Genomic DNA, 14,896 nt, shown 5'->3' on the forward strand with positions numbered 1-14,896 from the left:
CCTCTCACACTATTCACTTAGAGTATCTACATCCATTATACTCACTAAAATATCTACACTTCATTTTGTATAATTCTCCATAGTGCCACATCATCTACACCACTTTACTAACTTTTTATTCCAACCCAACAAGGCAACAACTCATAAAAGTTGCTATAGTGGATCCCACCGTCAACATTACATTTGTATATTTTATTATTTATCTCTAATTATATTAATTGTAATTGCTTGTAATAAATACAAGCTCAATTTTCAAGTCTAGTGTAGAGTATCTATTCCCACATACTCATCTTTGCCATGTTGGAAGTGAATATGTACTTCAATGGTAATAGATACTCATATGAGTATGTATTTAACATTAGATACTATTATTGGAGATGCTCTTAGAGACTAAAATAAAATTGCACCATTGACATTGAACTGTTAAAATAAGAGTTCATTTAGTACGCAATATTAGACAATAACATGATAGTAAAAACTTATGCAATACATTATAAGTTTATCTATTGTTTGGTTTTAACTTTGTATTGTAAAGGCTTATCCATAAATTCACTTATACATTAAAATGGTGAATTATTTAATCCAACATATAGAAGAGGGATAATGCCTAATAAGATTGTGATGTATAAACTACTTAAAATATTTAATCCATTACCACATGCACCACCACACTCATAGGTTGTAGTTGTCACCATCGCCATCGCCACCTCCACCACCGCCATCATCACTACCACCTACCACCACCTTTCGCCATCATCGCTACTGCCAGCACCCTCAACATTACCACTGCCATCACCACCACTACAACCAACTCACCACCACCCTCGCCACCCTTACCGTCGGCTCCACATCTTCCACCACTGTCATCACCATTGCCACCCCATCATTCTACCACCACCACCACTTCTACCACCACGACTGTTAAGACCACCACCATCCTTTGTCGCCACCAACAATGATACCTCTACAACCACGGAACCACCACAACCCACCACCCCATTCACCATTTTTACCACCATTGCTGCCACTAATGTCCTACAACACTGCCACCACCACAACTAACTGTGCCACCACTCTCACCACCGCTTCCACACACCATTTTATTACCACCACCAACACCACTCTACAGCCACACCAACCACCGCCAATGCTGCTACCACAACCACCACCCTCCATGGCTGCCACCGCCGCCGCCATCGATACCACCACCTACCACAACCATCATCACCAACACCCTCCACTAACTACATGATTGTATTAATCTAAACAATATGATAAGTTATATAATGTATGACCAAACGATGAAGGGTTTAAATCATTACATTTTGCTAATGGATGATACTAAATTATTATTTAGTCTCAGACATTATACTTAATAGTTAACATATGTATCAGACCCTAAAATTCAAGTTTTTTTTAAACGAATTCAAGTTACTTTATATATAAATAATGGTATTTTCCGATGTACCAATATATATAATGGTAACAAATCAAAATTAATTATTTGACCATAATACTCGATTAGGGTTAGCATTTAAGATGATTATATGATGACTATTTCTTAAAAAATGATATTCATTGATATATTGTCATTAGTTACGATAGAGTCAACAAGGGAGAACCCCACGTGAAATTTGGCCTACCCTTCTGTTTGGCCATGATGACAATAAATAAAGAAAACAAATTTGGAGGTGAGTGATCTAGAGTCTTGACTTCTATCTTTGTCTTGGACAATAATTAGCATTGACACTCAAATTAATATAAGAGAGTGACACACAAATTAATACAAGAGTGAAAGGTGTGTGTGTGGGTGGGGCGGGGGGGTGATGGTGTACTGCCAGCACCCGCAACATTACCACTGCCATCACCACCACTACAACCAACTCCACCACCACCCTCACCGCCCTTACCATCGGCTCCACATCTTCCACCACTGTCATCGTCATTACCACCCCACCATTCTACCACCACCACCACTGCTACCACCACCACTGCCATCGTCATTACCACCCTTACCATCCTTTATTGTCGCTACCGGCACTGTTACCTCTACTACCACCACCCCATTCACCACTGTTACCACCATTGCTGCCGCTAATGTCCTACAACACTGCCGCCACCACAACTAACTGCGCCACCACCCTCACCACCGCTTCCACGCACCATTTTATTACCACCACCACTACTACTCTATAGCCACACCAACCACCACCAATGCTGCCACCACAACCACCACCCTCCATGGCTGCCACCACCTACCACAACCATCATCACCAACACCCTCCACCAACTACATGATTGTATTAATTTAAACAATATGATAAGTTATATAATGTATGACCAAACGATTGAGGGTATTAAATTATTACATTTTGCTAATGGATGATATTAAATTATTATTTGGTCTTATCAAACGTAATACTATCGGACATTATACTTAACATATGTATCAGACCCTAAAATTCAAGTTTTTTTTTAAACGAATTCAAGTTACTTTACCCTTCTGTTTGGCCATGATCACAATAAATAAAGAAAACAAATTTTGGAGGTGAGTGATCTAGACAAGACTTCTACCTTTGTCTTGGAAAATAATTAGCATTGACATTCAAAATCTCAAATTAATATAATATAAGAGAGAAAGGTGTGTGTGTGTGTTGGGGGGGGGGGGGGGGGTGAGGGGGTGTGATGGTGTTGTGTGACCTACCCATCGGTGATTTAATCTCATACTATGTGCATGTGGGGTATTGACTAGTGTGTGAGATTAAATAACTCCATGTAATAAGTTAGACATGCTAAATTAAATTGAACTCAAAAGATCAAACACTGGGTGTATGAGGTGAGGATTGGTTTGGTACTGAAGAAGCTAAAATACTAAAGAGAGATAAATTTCTTCATGTTCAAGTATCACCAAAAACCTTGTTTGCTTTGAAATCTTTGCACCAATCCCTAGCTTGCACAAACATAAACATGTGAAAACAGAGACCAAAGTTCCTCTTCAATTCACCAAATGTACATATAATTACAACCCAATATAATTCAGCCACAAACCTTGACATTATTAATCCAACACAAATCAAAAACAAAACAAAAAAACTAGAATTCACCGTTCTGTTTTTCCCATCAGGATTCAACTCAACTCAACTAAACCAACCCTGTTTATGCCGATGACCCGCCGGAATATCCCGTATCTGATGCTAAAACCACCGGTGTCGGCCACCGGAGAATGACCAAAACGATTTACCTTGTTCGAGGCTTACCAGGCTTTGACCGTTGACCCTTGTCCCCTGTTGGTTTCCCGAAAGCGGCGCAGAACCCACATGCAGAGAGCTTGGGAGACGGCGGATCGATCGCCGGCGAGACTCTTCCGGTGCGGTAGCCACCGTTGGAGCGGCTTCTCTGGACGGTGGTGGTTCGTAATTCCTTAACATTCTGATGATCAGTACTACCCTTGTTGTCTTGACCCTCCTCTTTGCGGTTCAATTCACCTGACAACAACTTTTCATCCCAAACAAGACCAGATGAACCTTGTCTTCTGAAAGAAACCTCAGATCTTTGAAGACCAGCCATGGTTTCTCCCTCTCTCTCTTGTTTCTCTCTCTAGCTGTGTGGATCTTTCTAGTTCTGTGAAGCGATGTAGAATGTGCGTGGATTTCTATATTGTTGTAGTGACTTTTCTTTATATATAAAATGATGATGATGGAAACAAATATATAATGGAGGAAGCATGGTTAATACTTAATAATTTTTTTGATAAGCATGGTTAGTAAATTCTCTTGTGGGATTTTATAATAATGTTTTCTACATTTTTTAAGAATAAATGTGTTTTACATGTTAGTTGGTTTTAGATGAAAAAAAATCCAAGAAAATATAGGATGAGAATGATGAAAATGAAAAGAAAAAAAAAATGTAAAAATTATGATAGGTGATATATCATATAAATTGTTTCTCCTTTAATTTTTTTTTTCTTTTCGGTGTTTTTGATAGCTCTGGTTATTTTCTGAGAAGTAAGAGCAGAAACAATTTTCGGAGGAAGGATTCAAATTAAAGACACCATGCCATTATTGCCATCAGTTAGAGTTAAAGATAAGATTATGTCTTACTCCCTTCGTTACTTAATATGTGTTACTTTAAGGTTATGATACACGTATTAAGAAATAATATTTGATGTTCTTATTTTAGTAAAATTACTAACTAATTTTCTAATATACCATTCATTTCTTTTAATAGTTATGAGTTTTTAATTTTCCTTTCACTCTTAAGTTAATGTATAATTGGTAAAACTTAATTAATGCTCTTTTGAAATTGTAAAAATGTCAAATAAATAGAAAAAAAGGGGCAAAATTGTGACACATATTCCCTTCGTTCCATAAAGATTGTTGTTTTAGACCATCTTCAAATATTCTAAAATGTTTGTTGTTTTAAAAAGTCAAAGCATTTTTTACTAATTTTTTTCCACCTATAACTTCATTTAATAATTTTTCTCTCACTTATCACCTTTTTATATTAACCAACCACAACTCTTCTCTATCAACTAACCAAAAATCTTGATCATTTTTATAAGAACAAAATGAAAGTTTGTACTATATTCAACTTTTTTCCAATGATGCCCTTATTAATTCTAACTAGTAAAATGTGTCTCATTAATTATCTCATTCACTCTTCAACACAAGTAGTGTTGCATTAGAATAAATGATAATTTTAAAAGTTTATTTTAATTTATGACAAACTTAATGCATTTGAACGAATTTAACTATATTTCTTAATTTATGTGATTTTTTTTAGTTCTTATAAATGGGACTTGAGGTAGTACATTATTTTCTATCCAAGTAGAATTTAATAGTTGCACATGATACTAGTAAAATTAAATAAGGGTACTTTAACAACATTATACTATTAAATAACAATCTTTATGGAATAGATGGAGTATATATGAACAAAGAGAATATAAATTACAAGCAATATTATATTTATTAATTTACCCTTAGTGAGAGTAATTCGTGTTTTTTTATTGGGATTGATAATTTATTCTCACACTTAATTACATGATTTTTTTGTTTGCTTAATTCTCGCACTAACGTCAAGATACTAGTTTTAAAGTTTTTTATTCAAAAGAGTTGAGAGCTGAACTCAAAACTGATTGTTTAAGAGACGAGGTGTTCATCATTCCATCCACTTGCTTCATTACATGATCTTCTAACATAACTAACCGAGCTCTTTTACTCCTTTTGTATAGTTATTAAGTCAAAAATGAATTTCTTTCATTTGCATCTTTAATGTATAAGTGCTTGAGGAACGAAGTCAAATAGCAATACATTAAACTTGAATCAATCTTTGGTATCCGTAAGACGGCAAACCATACAATAATTATAATCAGGGGCGGACCCACACTATAGTGAGGGGTTCAACTGAACCCCTTGGAAAAAAATAAATTTCACTTACCCCCTTGTATAGGTTTTTTTTTTGAACCCCCTGAGATTTTTATTTTGCACCTTGAACCCCACTTACTCCTCTCTCTCACACGTACTCACAGCGACACAACCTCACCCTCTTTCTCTCGCAGTCTGGCATGTCTCTCTCTACCCTAGGTTAAGCCGTCAAACACCCTGATGTGTGATGCTTTGGTTTTGAATTTTCCTTGCTCTCTCTTATGTTTATGCAAAACGGGATAATTTTTCAGAAACATAAGAAAGCAATTTTGAATTTTTGATGCTCTCACTATTATGTCTAAAGGCTGCAATCTGATTTCCAACATCGGGTAGATTTAAGGAGATGAAATTTGAGTCTTTCCTGAGGTGGTGTACCATTGCTTAAGCAGACTTTGTTGGGGATTTGAAGCTTTGACTCTTGAAACTTTTGTTCCAATGCTCACTTGCTGCGACCCCCAATCTCTCCTCTGGTTTTGTTTTTTCTCTTTTTTGTTGCTGTATGTTTATCTTTGTCCTTTGGGTCTACTTTGTATTATGATGGCACTACGTGTGCTTTTAATCATATATATACTCTTGGTTTATATAGGTAGTTTCTTTTATTCTCTAATTGCTACCCTGATCTGTTTCTTTTCTTTCTTTTCTTTTGTTTTGATTACTCTTTGTATACTGGGTTGAAGCAAACTGCTTATGTGAATGTGATTGTGCTATGTAAGTGCTGTTTGGACAACACAATCTTGATCTTGATTATTGGCCATGAGATATATTAAGAATTCTGATTATGGTCTAGGTCATCAAGTGAGCAATGTGAATTCTTTTTTACAACGGCTGGTTATTTGGGTGATGATTGAAGAATATGCTGGTTTTGGTTTGGATTGTGGGCAAAAGTGTGCTGGTTGATGATTTAATTTCAACTTGTACTTCATGTTAGCACCTCTGTGCATTTCTCATTTTTCCCCCTTGTTTTGTTTTGGTTTTCTTTCTCCCTGTATCTGGTTTTCTTCTTTTCTTTAATTGCTTGATTGTATCTGATTTCTTTTGTAAATGGGTGGGCACCCCTTTGCATTTTAATGTTACTTTGGCTTATAAAAAAAAGATCTTCTGTGTTCTTTTAGTTGTTTTTCTTACATACATTGATGGCTGATGTATACATGTAAGATAAATATGTAAACAACTCATTGCAAAATGTAATTAAGATCATAGTCCATTGTTTTTTGTCAAAGAAAAAGTATTTCGAGCCACCAAAATTCTGCTTTTAGATTTCAATTGAAAGTGATTTCAATATGCTTTTAGTGTTTGGATTAGAAAGAAACAATACAAGATTTTTACATGTTGTTTTGAAAAATTTGAACCCCTAACCCTAGGGTCCTGGATCCGCCACTCTGATTATAATGTTTACACAAATTTGGTTTGGTCCACAAATGTATACTACATGAAAATGACATTCTTAATTATGTTATTAAAACTTAGTATTATGAGTTGTTGGTTTAGTGGTAAGCAAACTAAACCCCTTAATGATTTCCTCTTGTAACAAAAAAAAACTAAACCCCTTAATAATGAAAGTACAAATTTTAATACGAGAAAGATAATTGTTACGAGAAATGTACGATCAGTTCTTAAAAGACAAAAAAATAATAATAAGCTACCATATGATGATCAAAGGCATCATATGATAGTAAAGAAAAAGAAAAAGTTATTAAAATTTGGTAAGCTACCATATCATCTAGTCAAAAGAAGTGGAAAAACATGGTTAACCATGTTTAATGATTCAAGATAGGAATTTAAATAAATTAGTAATATAATAAGTTGCCAGTTGTCATCATCAATTCATCATCACATCACTTTTTTGTACCCAAAAAATCAATGTCATAACTAAGGATTGCTCAAATAATGATTCAACCTTTTAAATAGGTTGGCCATTAAATTAAGTTGACATAACAGGTGTGCAATGGACATTCAAGTATGGCGTGCAGAACCTACCTTTCGTTTCTTCATGAGTTGTTATTAATCATTTATTATTAATGATTAATCTTGAAAGTTGGATGGCAACAAAATTCTATTTTTGTGGTAAAATAAATTTAATTTGAGGGGATGATACTCAGTTTAAGGTTGGAAGATGTCAGGCTTAATAAAACATTTATAAAAACTTATATTTAGCTAATTAGCTCACTTTAAGGAGACTAGCTAGTGAGAATATTTGAGAAAATATCTTTATGACAAAAAATATATGAGAGCGTTTTGATGTATTTGACTATACCTCATTGTGTAAGTATTCAAGTAGGTATGGCTTTATAGAAATACATGATTCATCTATAAATTCTCTTAACTCGTTTCAATAAATTTATCAAAGAGTTTAATTTGTATACACTGACGGTGTAAATCCAATCAAATTTTAAGAATATAAGAAAATCTGTATTTTATTTTATTTTTAATTGACGTGACACAACCTTACAATTTTATTAGTTGACAGTGTAAAAAATATTTTACACTGTAAGTGCATCATCCTTTTTGTCTTTATCAAATGAGCATAAGAGCTTGTGTCTGTGAAAGTATTTGTTGATGTAAGTTTTAGTTATGAAAAGACCACTTATTTGTTCAAGTACCATTTCTTAATAATAACAATTATTTTCCATGCACTAGTTGTTCAAGGTTTTTTTAATGAATTAACTACACAAAATAAATTTTTATGTTTACAATGCAACCCCTATTTTGCTAATAAAAGTTCATTTAAGCTCACGATGTATTTTTCCTTTCAAAAAAAATAAAAGCTCACGATGTATTTTCACTTTAACAAGCTACCATTGGGTATAAACTATATTTTTTGGTCAAAGGTATAAACACTATAAAGTGCTGATTGATACTATGGTTTTTTTTGGACAAATACTATGGGTTCAGATTTATATATTTTTGGTAAAAAACCTGAATTAGATTTAGGCTAAAAAATATAAGGATAACCCAAAGCCCAACTAACCATGAGCAACCCAAAAAAAGAGCAGAAGATCAGACGGGCTAGGAAAACAAACTAAGGCAACGATTGTAGGTAGGTTTTTTTGTTTTTGACAAAAACTAAAAAGCTAAAGTTCAATAAAAAGCAGAAAAATTTAGGTAGATTAGGTGAATTCTGTGGTACCCAGATTTTTTTTTGGGTGTGGTACCCCAAGTAATATTTTTTTAAGAGCAAAATGAATTTATTAATAAGGAGTAAAAGGTTCATGAGAACATTCCTCTCACTCATGTAGAATTGAAAGCAAATCTACTAAAACTTAGTCAGCGTTATGCTATTTTGGTGTGATAGCAACTCATGGGTGAGCCTCATTAAAACCTTATTAAGAAAAACTCAGTGGAAAAAACCCTAGGGAAGGAAAAAGAGTATTCAAACATGAGCGAACACCAAAATGAGTAACTAATCAGCTCACAAATTTCCCACTACGGAACCTTGACCACTACATAACCCCAAGTAATATTTTAAGTTATAATTTTTTTGAAAAAAGGTAAAAGAATTTATTATTGCAATTTTATAAAGTTCAATAATCGACTTAATGAATTAATAACATATATATCTTAAGTTTGTTTATGTTATCTAATGCACAATTTGAAAATTAGGGGTTTTAGTTCAACTGGCAACTCTGAGAGATCATCTAAATTCCTTTCATGTCAGGATCCTCTTCCTTCATGTTCCACCTATATTGAACCTCCAAATCTTCCTTCATCCTCTTTCTCTAAGTTTAAATTTTATGTTTTCTATGAGTTTATATCATTTAAGGTATCACACCTTCATCTGGCTTAAGGTATTATAGCAAGCACTGATTACTAATTACACACGACACAGTATCAATAAATGGCCACCTGATCACATTATATGAGTTGCATTATATGCTGCTAACAGACCCTAGTGAATTAAAAACAAAAAAGAAGTGGTTGTGATCTGAATATCTGATATATCAAGGACCTCTAGTGTTTGTATGTTGAAGATGTCTTTAGGGAAAGAACCATTCAAGCCACACAACTGAAGAGTTGCATGGTGGTGATAAAATTGGAGAAATTGGCAAAGGAATCAGAGCATGTGGTTGACAAATTGTTGTGTCTCAATTGTATAATAGAGAGCACTGACACAAACTATTTTTAAGGACACACACATTCATGTTAATTAGTTTAACGCACTATAAGCAAGAGTTGGGTGAAGAAGTGCTCCCCTTATTGGGCAATTGCGCACTTGTTTCCCCTTGATGTAACCCCACCCATCAACCCAAACCCATTCCCATCTACCCACATCTCCAACTTTCTTACAAATCACCATACCAAATCCAAGATCCTTGTACAAACAAATAGCATCCCCATTTCCTACACACTTAACACTCTCCCAATTCCTCTTCTCTGCCAACAATCTCAACCTCAACTCCCCAGGCACCTCATCCACCAAACACCATTCACCCCCTTCACTCATCTCCCAAACCAAAACATCCCCACCACACACTCCACCAACCAACGCCATTGCCCCGTCCCGCTTAACCAACGTGGCAAATTCTAGCTTCTCCGCCATAGGCACACCCAGCTCCCTCCACGTGTTCGCACCAACATCAAACCCCATCACACTGTAGGCCCTGGCCGATGTTATCCAATACAATGTCCCCTTCACACAAACATTCTCATTCGGCGTCCAAACGGTAAGCCTAACCGCAAACTCCACCGGAACAGACCCAACTACCTCCCACACGCCAACCTCCGAGTCGTACATTTCCACAGTGGGTTCGTAGGAGGCGCCGCCGCCTCTTGCTGCCTCCGACATGCCTCCGGCCACGTAGACTCTGAAGTGAGGAAATTCTAATTGAGAACCGTGGTCTAAAACAGTGACCCCTGAAGCTGGATTAGTCCTTGAAATATGCAACTGAGGAAGGTGCTTGAATTGCCTTGTGAATGGGTTGCAGAGACCCAGTTGGAACGTTGTGGAGTTGAAACTGGTGACTCTTAACAGCAGGAGGCTTCCGATTGGTGAAACTGGTCGGATTGAAGTTGTTGGTATTGGCAAGAAATCCAGAGTGAGTTCGTGCCAGTTTTCTGTGACAGGGTTGTGAGCATAGCAGCATGGTTTGTGGTAGCGGATTGGGAAGGCCAAGAACCATGGTGGGAACCTTGTTGGGGTGGAAGGATAAGGATTGGGACATGTGTGCCAGTTCCTGCAAGCTGATCTTGCTCTGGCTATGGAGTCTGGGGGGAGAAAAGAGAAGATAAAGGATAACAGATCAAATGGCAGGTTGCTCCACATAGAAATGAAATGATGAAGATTTCAGGGACTGTGGCTATGTGAGGTTGATGGTGTCTTGCTACTTGCCAAGAATTTGTGTATTTTATCGACAAGTAGATTATTACCACAACGGTATAAACAAATTTTAACAATAATTAAATTGGACTTTACTACTTGTGCAAGGTCTGGATTTGGGCATATGTATGTGAATGTAGTTGCATGTTAAATATTTGACTAATTTGCCACTCCAAACACAATTAGATTAGCGAAAGGTAAGAGATGTGATAAATTATGTGATAGAAAAAAAGTGAGTGAAATGTCAATTTATAAAATTCTAAATATTTATAAAAATTTTGTTATTTATGTAAATTTTATCCGGCTCGAACATGATTCATATAGATTAAAAAAACATATATTATCACATTATGATAGAGTCAGTTTTCCTAGCAACAATGTTTTGAATCTTGATGAACTATTAATAGTAATAACATATTTCTTACGCTCTCATTTTTCTTTTTATCTCTTTTCATCACTTCATATCATACCATATATTACTTATTTATCTTCTCTTACTATCTTATTTTAAATATCTGCACCTTATAATAAGTGTTCACAAATCATTTTCTAAATGTTCCCGAATGATAGTTCAAGTGATAAGAGCTAAAGAATATATAAATTGGGTGAGAGAGGTATAGAGATCAATCCCTTATGGATATAAGGGTTTGTATATATAAGGCTTAATTGCACTTTTGGTCCCCCAACTATGGCCTTCCTGCGAAAATCGTCCCTAAACTTCAAAATTAGCAAAACTCGTCCCTCAACTATACACACAATTGCACTTTTGGTCTTCCGTTAGCATTCCGTCAGAAATCTAACAGATTGCTGATGTGGTATTATTTAATAATATTTTAATTGAAAAATATTAATAATATAATTAAGGCTTAATTGCACTTTTGGTCCCCCACGAAAGCGATATGTGTCATTAGAGTCCCTAAACTTTAAAAATCCCATTTTGCCTCCCTGACGTTAACCCCCGTTAGCACTTTTGGTCCCTCCTCACTTTTCCATCCAAAAACTAACGTTTTCTGGATTTTTCCAGAAAAATTCATCCACTTCTTCATCTTCTTCATACATCCTTCAATCATCTTCATCATACTCTTCATCTTCTTCATTTTTTTTCCAGAAAATCTAAGTTCTTCAAAACCAAAAACTCTACAACCTTCATTCTTTCTTCATCTTCCCAAATTCATCATCTCCAAGCTTCACTAAGAATACCATAACCCCCATAGGTCTTCTCCAGAAAATCCAAGTTCTTCAAACTCAAAAATATCAAACCTCAATTTTTTTCCAATTTTTTTCATCTTCTTCCTCTATCTTCAAAATCTTCATCATACACTTAGCAAACAACCACCACAAAAATCCTCAAACCATCAATAACTGACACATTGAATCTGTTATACCTTAAAAAAATAAAATATGTGCTCGTTAATTATAGTCCAGGAAACTTTGGACCAAGTTAATTGATTATTTGCAACTTTGCAACCACAAATCAATGACCCCACGACCCATGATTAATTTCTCTCATTCTCTGTCAATCTTGTAGCACAATTTTTGAATGGCAAGCCAAGGCCGAGACACTTAGAATTGGTTACCTTTGCTGATAAACCCAATTAAATGTTGATTAAAGCAAATTGGAAATTCAAAGGACGACTCAAAAACCCTTCTCTGCCAGTTTCCAAAGCATGTCCTGTATCTACACCACAGTTTCCAGAACCTTCTCCCTCCCATGCTCAGATCTGTGACTTCTCCACCATCCTCAGATCTGCGAGACCTATAACCCACTATCATGATCTGCGACTTCTCCACCATCCTTCTTCTCCTTTTCATCGATCTGTGAAGATGGAGAAGATGGGTTCTGTTTCTAATCATTAATTTAGGGTGTAACTATGCATATAATTAATTTAGGGATGGGTTCTGGTGCAGGGAAAGGGCGAGATGGGTTATGTTTCTTAATTTAGGGATGAAGAAGATGAATGATGGGATCTGAAATTCTGGAATTTGGGTTCTGAAGGAAGAAGTTGAAGATGAATTTAGGGTTAAGATGAAAGAAGAAGATTTAATTAACTAATTCACTAATCATTAATTAATAAATAGGTATTTTTGAATTTCTTAAAAATACTTTTGTTTTTTTTTTTAAAAAAAACCTGCTGTTATTTAATTAAAATTTTTTTTTCAGTTAAAATTAATTAAGAAAGGCCATGTCATCATTTTCAGTTAGATTTCTGACGGAATGCTAATGGAAGACCAAAAGTGCAACTGTGTGTATAGTTGAGGGACGAGTTTTGCTAATTTTGAAGTTTAGGGACGATTTTCGCAGGAAGGCCATAGTTGGGGGACCAAAAGTGCAATTAAGCCTATATATAAATATGAGAAAAAATCACTTTCACTTTTTGTGACTCAATACATATATCATGAGCTAACAGCCTAACACACCACAAAATACATTATATCATCTAAGAATAAGATTATGATGATTTTACTAATAGTTGCTTTGTTTATGCCATCTTATCTTATACAAGGTACTCCCTCCGGTCCTATTTATAAGCAACAAAAAAAAAATTCACATAGTTTAAGAAATGTAGTTAAACTAGATAAAATGCATTAAATTTGTCTTAAATCAAAATAAACTTCCAAAATTACCCTTTGTTATTAGTGTTGGAAAGTGGGAAAGAGAGAAAATAATTAATGAGACACATTTTACAAGTTAGAATTAATAAGGGCATCATTGAAAAAAATTAATTAATATAGCTCAAACTTTCATTTGGTTCTTATAAAAAGGACCAAGGTTTTCCTTCTCTTTCATGCTTATAAATAGGACCGGAGGGAGTATATTTTAACCTGAATTGGCGGTCCCCTACAATTATTAGATTAGAGGTCAATTATTGCATAGAGATGTGTGCTCCCACATGTAATGTGATGCGGAGCTATGTCATCGCATCTCAACTGTGTTAACTTACCCCTTTTCAATTTAATTTCATCCATTCTGTCCTGGCTTGAACCATCACCAGATGTTTCTTGAAGATGTCCAAAGGACATCAGAATATATGCTCTAGTTAGCAATAACCTTAATCTTTCCTTCAGCTTCGATATCAAAGCAAACTTTATTACTTTTGTATTCGCATGAATTTAACTCAAACTTTTTCAATGATCATTTAAATAAGTATTAATACTTTATTATTTTATGATATACTCCTTCCGTTCCTATTTAACTGTTCAGGAAGAGAAGAAACACACATATTAAGGAATGTAATTAATTTTGTTACTTTTCATAAAAGTATTATTTGATTTCCTATTTCACCCGTTAAAATGTATATTATCTTTCCTCATTTATTGTTCTTGCAATGACATTTCTTGGAAAAACATCATTTAATGCTCTCTTAAAATTCTAAGTGGATATATATATATATATATATATATATATATATATATATATATATATATATATATGAACAAATTTTTTTTCTTCAAAGTGGATCATTAATAAGGAACGGAGGGAGTAACTATTATTGAAATTTCTGAAATATATGGAATAAATAAATATAAGTAATCATTTTTATTGTTAAAATCAGAAAAGGTGATAAATTTTGTCCATTTCAAGCAATATATTGAGGTTAACAAAAATAAAATTGATTATTTTTTATTTTTTGAGAATAATAAACTTTTATTTTTAGAGATCAAAATTATAGGTTCTATAATTTCCAGTGATAAAAAATAATGCTTACTCAATACTCATCCTTTTATAGAAAAAAAGTAGTTGTTTTTTATGTAAAGATTCTCAAGTGCCGTATGGAAATTGTTTATGTTTTCTTCCCTGTACACATTGTCAAAATAATTTAATTATAAAGTTTAATTAGTGCAAACAATATGATTCAAAAAAAAATTAGTGCAAACAAAAAGATACTAGTAACTATCTGATGATGATGATCAATTATCAAAGTGATATGTATATATAGTTTAATCAATTAAATAAATAATTATCATGACTTTCCTTAAAATGTCATCTTGGAGTAAAGATAATCAAATTAAGATAAGGTTATTAGATGACTATTCTATTGGACAACTTTACGTGTTAGAATGACATGCTATGATTATGAGCAGTAGTTGTGTTTTTTTACTAGTATTAAACCCGTGCGATGCATGACCCTTAATACCTAATTTTAACAGGTGTTAT

At 34.3% G+C, this 14,896-nt stretch overlaps 2 protein-coding genes across 2 annotated transcripts; both read right to left on the reverse strand.

The window, feature by feature from the left end:
- Positions 1-2,970: 2,970 nt before the first annotated feature.
- Positions 2,971-3,668, reverse strand: LOC130745824 (MAPK kinase substrate protein At1g80180). The gene has a single exon (XM_057598212.1). The coding sequence runs from the start codon at positions 3,565-3,567 to the stop codon at positions 3,238-3,240; it is 330 nt and encodes a 109-aa protein (XP_057454195.1). The 5' UTR covers positions 3,568-3,668; the 3' UTR covers positions 2,971-3,237.
- A 5,793-nt stretch (positions 3,669-9,461) lies between these two features.
- LOC130742597 (protein UNUSUAL FLORAL ORGANS-like) lies at positions 9,462-10,983 on the reverse strand. The gene has a single exon (XM_057594693.1). It carries the CDS (start codon positions 10,684-10,686, stop codon positions 9,571-9,573), a length of 1,116 nt encoding a protein of 371 aa, XP_057450676.1. The 5' UTR covers positions 10,687-10,983; the 3' UTR covers positions 9,462-9,570.
- Between the last annotated feature and the right edge of the window lie 3,913 nt (positions 10,984-14,896).

Source organism: Lotus japonicus, chromosome 3 (assembly GCF_012489685.1).
Source record: "Lotus japonicus ecotype B-129 chromosome 3, LjGifu_v1.2".
Lineage (NCBI taxonomy): Eukaryota > Viridiplantae > Streptophyta > Magnoliopsida > Fabales > Fabaceae > Lotus > Lotus japonicus.